Genomic DNA, 17,500 nt, shown 5'->3' on the forward strand with positions numbered 1-17,500 from the left:
TGTATGTGTGTGCATGTGGTTCTGTGTGTGCATACACGTGTGTGTGTGTTTGTGTGTGTGTGCGTATGTGTGTGTGCATACGTGTGTATGTGTGTGTGCATACGCGTGTATGTGTGAGCGTGTGTCCACACGTGTGTGTGTGTGTGTGTGCTTTACATGTGGTACTGTGTGTATGATTGTGTGTGTGTGTGTGTGTGTGTGTACATATGTGTGTGTGTGTGTGTGTGTGTGTACTGGTTAATGTTGGATGGGTTTCGGTGACATAATGCTGCATCAGGAGCTGCTCCTGTCTGCTCCTGCATGAGAGGGACAGACTGTAATAACGTGCGGAGTGGCACGTGCGTATGGAGGTCTCGGGGGTGTGTGTGTGTGTGTGCGTGAGAGAGACAGAGGAGAAAGAGACAGAGACAGAGGGGAGAGAGACAGAGGAGAGAGAGAGAGACAGAGGAGAGAGAGACAGAGACAGAGGGGAGCGAGGCAGAGAGAGAGAGAGGGGAGAGAGAGACAGAGGGGAGAGAGGCAGAGGGAGGGAGGGGGAGTGGGTGGAGGAGAGAAAGACTTGGGAGGGTGGCTCATGATTTTGTGATCTGCTGGGTGGGCACTTTCAGGGGAGCGAGTACAGTGTGTTAGCATCACACTTCCTCTGCAGAGCCACTGCAGCATCGCCACTAGCACACTGCAGTCACACTGCTAACACACTGCTTGCACAGAACTGTCAATGCACGCCCAGTGCTATCACCTTGCTAACTGCTAACACACACCCACCATTCACACACACAGCGAGTTATCCCTGCCAACACACAGACTTCTCTTCGTCTAAAACGGGCTGACGCACCGCCTCCAGAACAATGGTGTTCATCACTACGACTCTCAAATCTGTAATGAAATACCTGAAGAAGAAAAGGGGTAAGCCATGCATTATTTACCTCTTTTCTGCTGTTTAAACACAAACTGAGCTGTCATTATTCAAGGTCAGAGCACTTCTGCAGGCATTAGCATTGGGCTGGTTCTGTTTGGAGCTGATCTGGGCTGGTTCTGTTTGGTGGTGGTGGGGGCTGGTTCTGTTTGGAGGTGATCTGGGCTGGTTCTGTGAGGGAGTGATTGCGGCTGCTTTCTTTGTATCGCAGGTGTGCCCTTTTTGGGAGGAACGTTTCAGATACCCTTTCCTTGTGACAGGAGTTTGATCGAATCTTTGTCTCTAAGCTCGATCCCTGTACAAGCCATGCTAGTACTGTACACGTTGTAACAGTGTGTGTGGTGTGTGTTGGCACAGTAATCTAAAAACCCATTTCACAGCTCTCCGATTTCCGTCCCCTCTGAGGAGACCCACGCCGGGCACGGCCTAATTACCTCGGCTCGTCCGTGTGAGGTTTTATCACCGAGTTAATCACTGAAGTGAGGCACTGCACCCACTCCACCCTCTGGAGGATGATGTAATCTGTTAATAAAGGCAGGATGAGTGTGTAGGTGTATGTGAGCAGGGGTATATAGAGGAGCAGGTGTGAGCAGGTTTATATAGAGGAGCAGGTGTGAGCAGGGTTATATAGACGAGCAGTGTGAGCAGGTTTATATAGAGGAGCAGGTGTGAGCAGGGTTATATAGAGGAGCAGTGTGAGCAGGTTTATATAGAGGAGCAGGTGTGAGCAGGTTTATATAGAGGAGCGGGTGTGAGCAGGTTTATATAGAGTAGCAGGTGTGAGCAGATTTATATAGAGGAGCAGGTGTGAGGTTTATAGAGAGGAGCGGGTTGTCCTGGTCAGTAATGGTGCCTGTCTCCCCCAGCTGTGTCGAGCCTGGATGAGGAGAGCAGATGGACTGTGCACTATGCTGCCCCCTGGAGGGAGCAGGAGGATCTGCTCCTGCCCGGGACGCGGCCCACCTGCGTGGAGGAACTGCATCGCCAGGCCAAGCTCAACCTGAAGCCCAACATCTCAGGTGAGGTTTACCTGAAGCCCAACATCTCAGGTGAGGTTAACCTGAAGCCCACCATCTCAGGTGAGGTTTAGAGCTAGTCCATTCCCCCAGGTGAGGTGGCTGAGCTGCAGGGCAGGACAGGTGCAGACAGGTGCTTTGGGTATTGTAGTGTTGACTATGGATAAAGCCAGTTGGCCTGGTTATGATGTATCAGGTGGACACTGTAGAGATTTATTTCTTTTTTTGTTTGAATTTTATTTGGCTAAAAATAGACTTATTTACCATGGTGATTAGCAGAAATTGTCGCTATTAGCCAAATACATTTTTTCTACATCTATTTAAATTGATTTGATGAGATGATTCTTCTTTATTTGAAAGGAATACTATTTGTAAATAAGCATCCAGTAAAGCAGGGCAATTGAGAAATTGTAATTGAGAAAAGGTTCATGTAACTTACCCAATTTCCTCTTTCTGGGCAGCTTCTGTGTCCAAATATGTTTCAGTCCAGAAATCGTGATTGTGTTGCTATGGCCTTATAAGGGCAATGACTGACTCTGTGATTGGCTGTGCTGTATTCCAGATTGTGACAAGCTGAGCAGGGATTGGTGGCGCAGCTCGTGGTACTGCCCCCAGCACTCAACTCTTTCCACCTATTCCCTCCAATCACACGGCGCCTCACAACAAGACTATGAGGAAGTCAAGAAGGTAAACCCCCGTCCCCACCCCAACCACTGAGGATAAAGGTACAGAAGCATTCCCTTTGGCAATCCATCCAGAAACAAGCTACTCCTGCAGAATAGTGCAAAGAGTTGCACCTTCCTGGGACAGCAAAATGCTGGCATACAGTAAAATGTAGGGACTCTGAGCTTGTGTGGATACTGAGCAAATATTTACCCACATTATTACATAAAAGGGAAAAATGGAGAATGATACATGAGAGTGAGCAGAGCACAGTTGGACATGGGCACGTCCCTCCACTGACTCTGCAACACACTCACACTGCCCTCTAGTGATGGCTCTTGGAGTTGCGCTATCCAATATCGCATTCAATGCACAGCAACATTCCTGATCTCTTTTTATACTCAGCTCTGGTTTTGTCCTGGTGTAATGTGTCATTATGTTGTTATTTTTGTCTCTCCCTGGTGGTCGCAGCCGACCCTGCTGGGCTGTCTGACTCAGTCTTGCCTTACAGCGTGCTGTCACTGCCAGCCGCGGGATCAGAAGGTACCTGCCCCAGCTGGGGCCGAGGCTGTGTGTAGCCCGTTAGCCCGTTAGCCCGTTAGCCACCGCTGTACAGTGACTCCTGTAGCACCCCTATGTTCCCACTCACACGATCACCCCTGTTCTGCTTGTAATGTGCGTCGTGAATGTGTGTGAATCGTCCCTAATCCACAAACCGGCAAAAGCATTTGGATTTTGAGGTTTTGGAGGTTAACCTGGTTTGGTAAATGTGATGCTAAGCTTATCAAAATGACTCATCACACAGTATTGACTCGATGTTACAAATCGAGTTTCCTGTCCTCGTTTTATAAGACACATACAACTCTAAAATCTGAATTTGTATATGTCTGTAGATATTGACATTTCGAGAACAGGTTTACTTAACTGGGCAATATGAAGGTATAGCACAGAGGTGAGCAGGAGAACACAAGAAGATAAGATACTGACTGCTCTCCGACCTGCAGAAACCTACCAGCTGCTCTCTGGGGAAACCTGCAGGTTGTTATTCGGATGAATGTAAGATTGAATTGATTTTTGGAACTTTGCTCTTTGATGACTGGGGATTTGCCCGTGGAACTGCATTAGAAGTGAAATTGAGTCCAGCAGAAGGAGATGATGTGGTCCTGTTCTGTTGGTCATGTGGCGGGTTGGTCCTGCTCTGTTGGTCATGTGGTCCTGCTCTGTTGGTCATGTGGTCCTGTTCTGTTGGTCATGTGGTCCTGTTCTGTTGGTCATGTGGTCCTGCTCTGTTGGTCATGTGGTCCTGCTCTGTTGGTCATGTGGTCCTGTTCTGTTGGTCATGTGGCGGGTTGGTCCTGCTCTGTTGGTCATGTGGTCCTGCTCTGTTGGTCATGTGGTCCTGTTCTGTTGGTCATGTGGCGGGTTGGTCCTGTTCTGTTGGTCATGATGTGGTCCTGTTCTGTTGGTCATGTGGTCCTGCTCTGTTGGTCATGTGGTCCTGTTCTGTTGGTCATGTGGTCCTGTTCTGTTGGTCATGTGGCGGGTTGGTCCTGTTCTGTTGGTCATGATGTGGTCCTGTTCTGTTGGTCATGTGGTCCTGTTCTGTTGGTCATGATGTGGTCCTGTTCTGTTGGTCATGTGGTCCTGTTCTGTAGGTCATGTGGCGGGTTTGGCAGCAGCAGCGCAGGTGTCTGCAGGTACAGGTGCAGGTGTGCAGTGACCCCCCCCCCCACAGCCCACAGGGAGCTCTGCAGATGTTTCTGTGTGAGTGACCCCCCTCCCCCCACAGCCCACAGGGAGCTCTGCAGAGGAGCATCTGGAGTTCCTCCCCCGGCCGCAAACCCCCCCGGGCGAAGAGAGTGATGACCCCGCCCACACGGCCTGGAGCCACGCCCTCCCACTGCCCACGCCCGAGGAGAGGATGAGACAGCAAGCCCTGGCCATCACCGCCCACATCGTGCCCATCGACATCACAGGTGAGCCCCGCCCGCATCGTGCCCATCCACATCACAGGTGAGCCACTGTTTAACACAATCAACTTTTGTCACTAGTATGTTGAATTAACTAACAATGTACATGTAATCTGTAAATCATATGAACACACTGGGAATACTTGTTTGTAACGCTACTGGGCCACTGTAGCCGTCCCAAAATCCGTAGTTGCTTCAAGTCTCTAGTAGCGTCAATACAGATCTATTTAACTACGGATTTTGGGACGGCTACGGTGACCGGAAATAGATCCGTAATAACGGCTGTCGGTGTCGCTTAACACAATCAACTTTTGTCACTAGTTTCTAGAATTCTAGAATGAACAAACATTGTACGTATAAACTGTAAATGATATAAACACGTAGCCTAGCTTTTATTTTACTTTGGTCGGCTACTAGCGGCGAGATGATGATAATGTTAAATTACGTTCATCTCGATTACAAAGTAGATAACGGTGATCTACCAACGCGGAGTAATTTTAAAACGTGTGAACATTCCACAGCCGTGCGTATATCGTGGGTATTGGCACGGCTGGAACGCAAACTGACCAATAGAGACAATGGACGGCACCTATCCGTTGTATAATACCACATTATCTTATTGGCATAACCACACGTCCGTTTTTTTGTGTGCGTGGGTGTGTTTTATGCTTGTGTATGCACGGGTTAATTTCTTTTGTGTGTGTCCCCGTGGGTGTGTGTTTCGTCTGTGGCCGTAATCACTCACTGCTGGTTGCAGGGGAGACGTTCGACCGGCAGGCCAGCGTTCGCCGCTCCATGGTTTCCATGGTTACCTCGGATACCACGGACAGGTGGAGGCAGACGACGCCCGGAGTCCCGCGCGACATCCAGCAAGAAGCTGGTAAATTAATTACGGAAATGCAGTCTATAAAGAATACAGTCATTATCGTCAAAATGATTCTTTCCTTTCAATGGTGTGAATATCACCTAGTCGACAGTGTACGCTTACTAATAATAATAATAATAATAATAATAATAATAATAATAATAATAATAATCACACAATCAAATAGGAACATTTACAGCAAAGCCGCCTACAGTGTGGCAGTTCTGGGCCTTAACTGTTCTCTTTCAGCCTCTTTCAGTCACTGCATAACAAGTAAGCAGCAGTTCTGTTATTTAGCTTACCAATCTTACCCAGTCACAGTATCTTTGGCCAGCACACATAGTCGTTTACTTGAGCTATTGTTCCCCATCTGGTGAATCTAGCTACAGGGGTATGTGCTTGGTAAGGTTTGCTTTTGGATTTACAACCTCATAGCGAAGCTGATTATTATTCCAGGACAGCTGGAACTTTGTTTTCGTGGAAGTGGATTGCTACCCTGTGTTATTCACTACAGTTTAGCCTACATTTTCAGTCTGAAATACAAAAACACTGGCATCAAAATACAAATGGTGTTATTAAAAAAAGTATAGCAAACAAATTATCTCTTAAGTACAAGATAAGATACAGGCCACACCATTGGAAGACTGCATTTAATACCCATTCTGTTCCTGCTTCTGTCTATGACGGAAACGATAAATACATTGAGAAATAGTATATTATTTTCTGGTCTGGACAGGTTTTGGCCAGATTGGAGTCCTTCTGATTTCTGGGATGCCATTGCCTAGTCTGGTGTTTGTTATATTTGTGGTTTGCTTTTGTTTTGCTCTGTGGTTACCTTGCATGCTAGGAAACACATGCAAATTTAGTCAAACAAAGGAAGGCAGATACTAGATATTACCTTTTTTTATGAGATTCCCTTAGTAGATGGGAAAATGAGTTTTTAAAAACGCTTATTGCTGTTTTTCAACAATCTGATACAGACCAATTCGGGATACATACAGTGCTATGGCTTAACAGCTTAAGTTTAGCCCCTGTAGCTCCAAATAATGCAGATTCAATTTTCTAGGGAACCAAGTAAAATAAGTGTCCCTGATGTAGTCCTGGAATGTTAATAGTAACTTCCTGTGTAACACTTCCCTTCTTCCTGTGTAACACTTCCCTTCTTCCTGTGTAACACTTCCTGTGTAACACTTCCCTTCTTCCTGTGTAACACTTCCTGTGTAACACTTCCCTTCTTCCTGTGTAACACTTCCTGTGTGCAGGGCAGGCTCAACTTCCTGGCCACTCATCCTACGCCTGCAGCGTGACGTCATCGCCCGGCCCCCCGCCAACGTGCAACTCCAGCTGCCAGACGGAGGATGAGGAGGAGGAGGAGGAGGAGGAGGGAAGGAGGGATGAAGCGGAGGAGAGGACCCTGCCTCCGTCCGCACGCAGGATACGCGCTCAGAGAGGGCAGGGCGTCTCGGCGCTCCTGTCCAACATGTCCGCCTCCTGGTCCGGCGACATCTCTGGCAGCGGCGCGCGCCCCGCGGAGCCGCTGTACCACAGCCTGCCTCGCCTGCACGCCTCCGCACGCACCGAGCCCCGCCACAACAGCGCCCCCTGCTGCCCGGAGGACCAACATGCAGGCACGCTCCAGACCGGCCACCAGAGCCAGCAAGCTTCCTCCCCTCCCACCGCCAACCCCCCGCCGCCCGAGTCACGGCCCCCGCCCGGCAACCCAGCATGCCGAGCTGCGGTGCCCCGCAGCGAGTCCAGCCAATCGGACGCGAGCAGCGCCGTGACTGCAGACCAATGGGAGTATGAGTACGAGGCCCTTCCCAGCAGCCCCCTCTCGTCCCGCTGCTCCAGCCCGGCGGGCTGCCGGTCGCTGGGCTCCGCGGGCGGGGCGCGGTCTCAGAGCCACGGCAGCATCGGGCCGAAGCGGGCTGTGTACCGGTGCTGGCAGCACCACAGCGAGAGGTCCGGCCTGGCCGCCGGCCGGCCCATGTGCCGCAGCATCTCCCTCCGCAAGGCCAAGAGGCCGCCAGCCCCCCCGGCCCGCTCCGACTCCCTGCCCTCCACTGCCACGCCCGCTGCCACGCCCACTGCCACGTCCGCTGCCACGCCCTTCACCAGCGCCCCGCACGGCCACGCCTCCTGCAAGGACCTCTGGGTGCTACGCAAGTGCAGCAGCCCATCAAACTCTGGCTGTCGCTCACCGGCCAGTGCCACACCCCCACACAGCCCCGCCCATACCACACCCCCACACAGCCCCGCCCATACCACACCCCCACACAGCCCCGCCCACGCCACACCCCCACATAGCCCCGCCCACGCCACACCCCCACACAGCCCTGCCCACGCCACACCCCCACACAGCCCTGCCCACGCCACACCCCCACATAGCCCTGCCCATACCACACCCCCACACAGCCCCGCCCACGCCACACCCCCACATAGCCCCGCCTACGCCACACCCCCTCAGAGCCCCGCCCATACCACACCCCCACATTCCTGGAGCTCCACAGAGTCTCTCCCAGGAGTTTCTATGGTTACCGCTTCCTCCAATAGTGTGCCGGCTTCCCCCCCTCCCTCCATTGGCTGCTCCGCCCAGTTCCACCTGAAACCCTTCACCCTCTCCCAGGGCAGGGTCAAGCCCTCAGTACCTGAGAGGAAGTCTTCCTTATTGGCCTCCAAACCAGCTCCGCCATCCCCACCTCCTCTTCCTCCACGCCTGCCCCTTCTCCCTACACCACCCCCCCTGCCCCACCACACCTCCACCTGCTCAAGACACACATCTCTTACATCACTTACTCCTAACCCTCCCCCCCCTGTTTGCACTGCGGGGCAGAATGCCCCCTCTACCCCTGAGAAGAATCTCCCAAACTCTGTCTCTCTGCTCCCCCTCACCTCTACGCCTCGCAGTGTTCGCGCCCCACCCTCGCCCGTCCCTCTGAAGGGCCTGAGGGAGATCGGTGATGCAGATAAGGGCATGTGCAGCCTGGGCCCCTCCCCACCCCGATTCACCACCCCCATCCTGCAGGTGCTACAGGTGAAACCAATTCGCTGGGCACCTGCCGGGCTACTACTGCAAGAAGCAGCGCAACAGCGCACCACATACACACACAAACACACACTCGGACCTGCATACGAACACACTCCCACACCTGCATACACACACGAACACACACTCGGGCCTGCATACGAACACACACCCACACCTGCATACACACATGAACACACACTCACAGACTCGGGCATAAACCCGGACAGCTCTTACCCCCTGCCGATTTCTGATGTGAAAACCCAGACGGTGGCAGACCTCCCCTCTGGAAGGCCTGAGGCCTTTCCTGCTGCCAATCTAATAATGCACAACCAATCAGGCCCGGCGGCCCAGGACCAGGCCCCGCCCCCCACCAGCCCCGCAGCCCCGCCTCACATCCTCACCGAGAGGCCCAGAGGATGGGCCCCACTGAAGCCTGTGACAGAGGGAGGGGCCCACACCCTGGGCGCAAACACTGTGCAGTGGGGCGGTATGGAGCAACAGGCCCCAGGGGAGAACTCCAGAGATTGGGGCAGTATGGAGCAACAGGCCCCAGGGGAGAACTCCAGAGATTGGGGCAGTATGGAGCAACAGGCCCCAGGGGGGAACTCCAGGGATTGGGGCAGTATGGAGCAGCAGGCCCCAGGGGAGAACTCCAGGGATTGGGGCAGTATGGAGCCACAGGCCCCATGGGGGAACTCCAGGGAGTGGGGCAGTATGGAGGTGGACAGTGAGTCTGGAGGCTCCACCCCACTGAACTGCAGTAGAGAGTCGCTGGTCAGTGAGATCTCCACCAGAAGCCTGGAGGAGCTCCAGTTCCCTGCCCTCTCCATCGAGGAGCGAGAGCTTCCCCCGTACCCCTGCGGCTCCGGGGCGGCCGGAGACACGGACTCCGACAGCAGTGCTACAGGATCCGTCAGCTCCATGGACGAAAGGAATGGTGAGATATACACACCCATTACCGCTTCCCAACCCTAACCCTAACCTTCAGCTATGACTTTAACCCTAACTCTAACCCCGAGACCCTAACCTTAACCTTCAGCTATGACTTTAACCCTAACTCTAACCCCTAGACCATGACCCTAACCTTCAGCTTTGACTTTAACCCTAACTCTAACCCCTAGACCCTAACCCTTACAATGTACAAATGTTACTGTCCAGCAAAGTTACAAATAGACCAGGCAGATTCAGATGTTTTATGGCAGAAGCTGCTGCTGAATTCAACATCTGCATTTTAAGCAACTGTAAGTAGTATGTATGCGTATTCCATGTCTAGCTTCCACAGGTGAAGGCAGGGACTGAGATCAAATGGTGAATTAAGAGCTTTGCATTTTGCTCCTTCTTCACCACCACTGTCCGGTACAATGTCTGCATTAATGCAGCCACAGCCCCGACACAGCCGACGATCTCTCGATACCTTTTTCCCTCGCTCGTGAGTAAGACCCGGACTCCTCCAGCTGGGCCGGTTGTTCCCCGCTCACTTGAAGAGGAAGAGCCATCTCTCCCCAGGAGAGGATCATGGCCGCAGACTTGGAGGGGCTAATCCTCATCCGAACTACGTCACACTCGGCTGCAAAAGCTTTCCACAGTGCCCATTGACAGTCACAGTATGAGGCCAGGAGGACAACATCATCTGCAAACAGCAGAGATGCCACACTCCAGCCCTCACCTGCACCTTGAGACCCTGTCCAAGAATCCCAGGAACAGGAGGGGAGAAAAGGTGTACCGTTGCAGAGTCCAACATCCACACTGAATGAGCTTGACTTTATGCAGCGAATGCAAACACAGCTCTCGCTCCAAGTGTACAGGGACAGAATGGCTCTCAAGAGGGACCCTGGCACACTATAATCCCTCGGCACCTCCTACAAGATACTTTGATGAACATGATCATATGCCTTTTCCAAGTCCACAAAACACATGTCGACTGGATAAGCAAATTCCCTTACCTCCTAAAATATCTGCAAGAGGATAAAATGTTGGTCTACTGTCCCACGGCCTAGACAAATCTGTGGTTTGACTGTCAGTTGGAGCCTCCTTTCCAGAACCTTGGCATAGACTTCCCCAGCAAGGCTGTGGAGAGTGATTCACCAGCAAGGCTGCAGAGAGTCATTCCCCAGTAATTGGGACACACCCTCCTGTCCCCGTTCTTAAAGATGGGCACCACCCCGGTCTACCACTCCAAAGGCACTGCTCCCGACCACCACTGGATACTGAGGATTTGAGTCAGCCATGACACTCCCACAACATCCAGAGCCTTCAACACTTCAGGACGGATCTGATCCACCCCTGGTGTTCTGCCTGTGAGGAGCTCTCCAACCTCCCCAGTGACTTCTGCCCCAGAGATGGGTCCTGATCCCCCAGACTGTTCCAGCTCTGCCTCCTGAACGGAGGGTGTGTATGTCTGATTCAGGAGTTCCTCAAAGTGTTTCTTCCACCTGACAACATCCCCAGTTGAGGTCAGAGTTTCGCTGTCCTTGCTGAGAACAGCCTGGACAGTGTCATCGTCCTGCTTCCCCCAAACTGAGATGCCAAATGGTTTTCAAGAAGGGAAGAAATCTTGAGAGGAGACTGATGCCCGTCGTCCTTTGGCCTATAGGTTGAGTCTGTCTCGAGCAAGCAGGATTATATTTCAAACAGGTTGCGAGTAGTCTCTGACACGTTTGTTCTTCCTGTTCTGTGTCTCTGTGTATCCAGCTGATGTGTTTGAAGAGATGCTGGAGGAGCTTCTGACCCCCATGCCCCCCCGTACCACTGAAGACCTCTTTGTTGCCATTCACAGGTAGGCCCAAACTCCCCAGTCCTGCACTGCTACGCTCTCCCAAATCAAACCAGCCCATCCCATTCATCAGCCATCAGTGTCCCTCACTCGCGCAACCTGCGGAGACTGCTCGCATAGCGTAGAACAGCCTTCACTTCAGCGAATGAGGCTTGGAATAAGATCTGCACAGCCGTTGGGCAAGGCCCTTAACCCTGCATTGCTCCAGGGGAGGATTGTCTCCTGCTTAGTCTAATCAACTGTACGTCGCTCTGGATAAGAGCGTCTGCCAAATGCCATTAATGTAATGTAAAAATACACTACAGCATACAACTTTGAATCAGTATTATTGCTCCAATAACATGCAGTTCTGAGCAGTCCTATAAAACTACTTCAACTCACTCTATGTTAATTCAGCCAGATAATGTTACATTACATTACAGTCATTTGGCTGATGCTCTCATCCAGAGTGACATACAACAAAGTGCATAATCACAACCACGGACAAGTGCACGGAAAACCCTAGAGGGAAGTACAGTTCCAAATGCTAGAAGTGACCACATAGATTAAACAAACTTGAACCCTGTAGATTAATTTGATGAGAACAATCCAACCAACCAACCAATAATAAAACAGGTATACACAAGCATGATAATTGTGATAAACAGCTTGCCTAATTAGAAATGATAGGGAGGTAGTAGTTACGCACTATAGGCAACTGTACTTGAGATCATTTCCTAGGTCAGTTTAAAATGTAGACCTCGCCAGCAAGTTTGACATCAAACTGAACCTGCAAGCATCTGTCGGGGTCTCAAACGAGCTTATCAGACTGTGACGTGCAGAGTACAATAGCAATTGTAGGGAGATGCATTTGTTAATTTCAAATTGAACTGAAAATCAATACCACAAAAACAAATATGAGTACTATTGACATATAATAGCAGCCTTAGTATATTTCAGATGCAAACTTATTAAATATTACTTTGGAGGCGTGTAAAGTTCCTTGTGTTCGACGTTAGGCTTTGCTACTGCTCTGACACCTGACTCTTTCCATCTCCATCTCCATCTCCCGTCATGTCTGACCTTTGACCTGCTCCCATGGTGCACTCTGGAAGGATGAACATGAGCGCTGTGCGGCAGACATGGCCTGTGCTGGCAAGTAACCACAAAATGGCCGCTGACGTTTCCCTGGTGCTGTAGCTGAGCTCAGATTAGACCTGTAATCCCTCTGCTAATGCCCACAGCATTAGTGTGGTGTGTGACCTGCTTCTGCTTCACAGAAGGGCTTTTTTTCCCCTGATAATTCATTTAAATGCACTGGTTTTAAATAAGAAAAACATTATGGCGTGGTTCATGTGAACATTAACTGAAGCTCCTGACCCGTATCTACATGACTGTATGCATTGCACTGCTGCCACACAGTTGGCAGATTAGATAATCGCATGAATAAGTAGGTGTAATAAAGTAAAAGTGTTCCTAGTAAAGTGCTCGGTGAGTGTATATTTGCTTGTATAAATGAAAATAAGGGGTATCTTACCTGAAATAGCAGCAGACCTACTGTATTTCTAATGAGAAGGACATACACATAATAGGGGCCCCATTGAGTTTGTATTTCTGATTTCTGTGGAGAAAAGAATTTTCCATAGAAAAATTCTTTAGAATAGAATAACACATGGAGGTAAATATTACTCCAGCAATAAAAAACAAACTCAAACACTGTTAACAACTGATGTACTCCTATCAGGAGAGATTTTTAAATCTCACTGCAATTGCAGCTGATATTATTGGCAGCCTGGTCATGCGGCGCTCTAACTGCACTCTGGCGCCCCCTGCAGGTCGAAGAGGAAGGTTCTGGGCTGGAGGTGTGAGGAGGAGCGTGTGGCCGGCCCCTCCCCCGCCGGCCCGTCGTTGCGCAGCCTGCGCAGATGTGCGTCCAGCTGCGCCGGCTTCAAGGCCCTGCTCCTGCGCAAGGGCAGCCGGAGCGACCGGGCCTCCCGCCTGTCCGCCGCAGAGATCCTCCGGCGCTCCGCCCCCCGCTACCAGCTCAGCCAATCACAGGCCGCCGCCCCGCCCCCCGGCACCAGGGCCGCCCGATTGGCGGGGGAGCCCCACACGCCGCCCCCTGCTGGCCGCAGGAGGCACTGCAGCCGCTTCCGCCTCGTCAGCCTGAGCCTGATCCCAGAATGCACTGCTCTGGAGGAGACACACCCCCTCTGGGGACACGCCGCCTATGAAGACACGCCCTCTCTGCAGACATGCCCCCTCTCCCTGGCCCCGCCCCCATGGGGGGAGGGGGGAAACTGGGCTGATGCCCTACCCCCCTCCGCAGGAGACCCCAGACTGGAGCACTGGATCCTGTGATTGTATTCCCTCAGGCATCAGCAATACAGCGCTTTTCTGTCCAAAACCCCAAACCTGTGAGTTCAAACCTCCACACTTGTGAGTTAAAAGTCCCAAAACTTGTGAGTTCCAACTCGTGACTTCCGTTTCCTCAAGTAAAGCCAAAAAATATCTGGAGCATGTGGTTTTGCATTTGTGTTTATACTTGAAAGGCATTGAAAGGGTAGGGTTTATTTAAAGGTAAGACATTATTTTCTGTTATTCAGCTGATCATGCCCTTTGGCCAAAATCATGAGACATGTTCCCCTCACTAGATATAGTAAAAATTATATTCTCCACCAGCATTTTCCATTATTTTAATTATACTATATTATTTAGGTGGATTTTATGAAGTGCCACTTAAGTGCACTAGTAAATGACGCTGTGCAATATTGAATTACGCTGCAATAGTGAAGTAGAATGTGGTGAAGTGAAATACACTATGCAATAGTTAATTATATTGTGCAATATTGAACTACACAGAATGTATTTCCATGTTTCCAAAACCATTAATTTAACCAATCACTATGTAATGTATATATTAAAATGTTGCATGCCGTTTTAATAGTGTTAAATCAATACTTGATATTCATATGGATAGGTATAGAATACACATTTCTGTCAATAGGCAGTACTTGATTTCAGATATTCAAGATAAGGTAAATGTTCTGAAAATCATCTTTTAATGTTTTGTAATTTTTTTTTTTTTTTTTTGCTGTCAGAGACACCCCTTTAATATCCTGTAATTTCCTTACAAACAACACAAACAATTGAGCCCTTAATTATGTTGCAGTGTGTGTGTGGTGTATAGTCAGAATAAACAAAAAACTACTTCATCAGAATAATCAGAATAAAGCCACCAATGAGGTCAACCCTAATAGATCTCAGTACTAAGGTCTGTTTTGTGTTTCTCAAGAGGACAGACTTTTTAACTTGTTGCTTTATCCGTTGGGCTGGACAGCATCGTAGCTTATCAACCACCCCAATCAGTGATCAATTCAGCAAGTCTACCCTTACTTAAAGTCAACACCCAGGCCTGCGAGGGCAGATGAGATCAACCATGTTGTTTATTCTAAACAACTTGCTGCAAACACCTTTTACTTGTTGGCAAAATTTCACGGTCTATAAACATTTCAGAAATAAAACTTTCCATGCAAACAGGTTTTTATTATTACATATTATTTGTATGACATATAACAAATGACAAAGATGTGGATTTGTAATGATGTATTATTTATTTGATATTTTTTAAATGGGATGGAACCTTTGTAAAATGTACATTTATCTCCTTTAAACTTGTGAAAATGTTCTTTTTATAACCTTTGGCTTGGAAAGGGGCCCTTTGGCTGTTTTACAACAGTGAGAAGATGGAGGGAGTCGAGTCGAGATGGAGAGAGACGTGAATCATGAAACAGTTTGTTCTTTTGCCATTTCAATCACAGGATCTACTCAGAATATAATTTGACTGTTGTACTGTAAAAATGTTCTACAAATAATAAAGTAATGTACTGTATCACTGATGAAGAGATGAAGACATCATTGATTCAATAAAGAGATTAAATGGATAATTAACTGACAATGTTTTCACTGAGACAGTATTATAATTGCATTGTCCTTAAGTGTTTGTGTTATGTAGCTGAGAATTTGTGATGTCATAGAATGCGTGCGACATGTTGTATAATGTTTCTGATATGTTGTGGAGTGTTTGTGACACATAATAGAATATTTGCAATATGTTGTTGAGTGTTTGTGATGTTGATTGACTGACAGGCAGATCAACCTTTATAATATAAATGTCACAACGAGATTAAAAACATTAAAAATATTTAGTTACAACAAATATTCACATCTAATCTAAAGACAAGGTCAACTGCCTTGGTTGTGCGTCTTATGTTGTACGTTGTACGTCGCTCTGGATAAGAGTGTCTGCTAAATGCCTGTAATGCAATGTAATGCCTTAAAAACAGACAAAGTCAAGTATCAGACTGTTTCCTCCAAAATAGTTTCAAGAAAGCCAAACTCAAAGTTCAGATGTCAGAATATTCCAAAAAGACCAGGCAAGAAATGTAGAAGGCCATATCTAGGTGCCATGCATAGATGTTAACGTCCATCTCAAACTAAAGAAAGAAAGACCCAATTTACTGAGATTAAAGGTGGGAGGACATTGCTGCTTCCCCTGGCCCATGCACATTTAATTAATGATCAGGGGGAAAGTTCCTTGTAGTATTTATTATTATTATATATTGGTTCTGGTCAGTCTACAATACAACACGTCTTTTTAAGTTTACAGGGAAACAAGTAAGCATTATGTTGACATTGAGAATTAAGAACTTTGAGATATTTTTGGGAGTGGCAGCTTTGGCTATGACTGAAATGCTTGTGAGCTCCTATGTGGGGAGACAAGATCAGCCAATAATTAAACCGAGTTACATTGGCAGCAGTGACACTCTGGCTTCCGCTGTGTCCTGGTATAGGCTGACCCAGAATATACATAATAGTGGCTGTAGGTAAATTAAACTATTTTAAGGTCTGGAATCTTAACAGCGGGAGGTGTGCCAGATGGAGGTTTGCTAGGCCACCCTCACTGAGACGGAGACAGCCACACACTGGCACCGACACGCACGTATGCACACACACTGGCACCTCTACTAACCGCTCACTAACACTAACGCCACTATGTGCAGTAGAATTAGAAACATGTAAAATTATACTTTTTTCAGTTCACAACGTGTGTAATTTATCGCTGTCACAACAAATCCGACGGTGACAAGAGTAGGCAGTTGCGTTTTGTAGAATCCCGGTGAGAGAATGAGGGAGAGGATACGAGTAGTTTAAGCCAAGCCAGGAGCAACAGCCGTTAGCCAGAATAAAGTAGTCTAACGGCGACTGAGGACTCCTCCAATTCCTCCCACTTTCAATCGTCCCAATGTTCATCATACAGCGCAGCGATTCGAAGTTGATATTGTGTCTGCATATTAAATTATACCATCATACTGATAGCCTAGCAACGAGCCTACTGCCTTGATTCAAAAGATCGGAGTCTTCTATCGATCTAGTGTGCAGAATAGGAACAAACACCAAACTGCTTAGCTAGCTGAGTGTATATAATTAGCATGTAATTAATCTACGTCTGTCGTCTGTAGAATGGGTATCAACTGCATAAATGTAATTGATTACATTGCAAATAAAGCATGTTTATATTTCGATGCAGAACCTAACTGTATGGCTTTAATTTTATGTCGTAAAGTGACCGTTAACCCACACCTGAATGAAGGTTTGGGAGGTGTTGGAGGAGTTGGGGGTGTCCTCAATCCGCCGCCAGACCCCTCTCGAATAAACCGAAGAGAGTGTGTAGTGATCACTTAATTCAAGGTAGAATTTAGCTAGATCTGTTATTTAGCTAGAAATGTATTAATACCAGTGTTGACAACTAACGTTAACGTTAGTATCACGTTGATGACCTTAGCCGGTTAGTTGGCAGGTTAACGTTAGCAGAGAGAGATCCTTGGCATACTGGCCACTTTGCTAGTAATTTGATTTATGTCATTTGGCTAAACGGCTTTGTTATGTTATGTTCTGTGAATTGTTGTGTTATGTTCATATCGTATGGATCTAATCCATTGATAAGACTATTTTTTTTCTTCATATCGTCTCCGTGATAGTTTATCTAAAGTGTCTTTATATTTGATGCTGGTATCAGTTGGTTCTGGTTGTCATTCGAGATATTTTGTCTGCATGCCTTGACGAGGGTAGTATTTTAAAGCCCGGTGCTGCACTTTGTATCCGTACCATAAGGCGGCGGGTCTTTTTGAGTGACGTCATCTAATACTATGAATAGCCCAGAGGTAAGACTTAATATCACCGTTATCAAAATAAAAGTTCTTCATAAAACATTGCATGAAAATAAAAAC

General features: G+C 48.4%; 1 protein-coding gene across 1 annotated transcript in view; it reads left to right on the forward strand.

Annotated features, from left to right (window-relative positions):
* LOC133108003 (NHS-like protein 1) overlaps window positions 1-13,571 on the forward strand; it is a 19,811-nt gene extending 6,240 nt beyond the window's left edge. Inside the window, exons 2-9 of the mRNA XM_061217431.1 lie at window positions 1,783-1,935; window positions 2,495-2,619; window positions 4,385-4,571; window positions 5,323-5,445; window positions 6,693-7,596; window positions 7,792-9,395; window positions 11,150-11,234; window positions 13,046-13,571. Of these exons, the coding sequence (XP_061073415.1) occupies window positions 1,783-1,935; window positions 2,495-2,619; window positions 4,385-4,571; window positions 5,323-5,445; window positions 6,693-7,596; window positions 7,792-9,395; window positions 11,150-11,234; window positions 13,046-13,571 (3,707 nt within the window). The remainder of the gene's footprint in view (window positions 1-1,782; window positions 1,936-2,494; window positions 2,620-4,384; window positions 4,572-5,322; window positions 5,446-6,692; window positions 7,597-7,791; window positions 9,396-11,149; window positions 11,235-13,045) is intronic.
* Window positions 13,572-17,500: the final 3,929 nt, after the last annotated feature.

The sequence above is a fragment of the Conger conger genome, chromosome 1 (genome assembly GCF_963514075.1).
Source record: "Conger conger chromosome 1, fConCon1.1, whole genome shotgun sequence".
Lineage (NCBI taxonomy): Eukaryota > Metazoa > Chordata > Actinopteri > Anguilliformes > Congridae > Conger > Conger conger.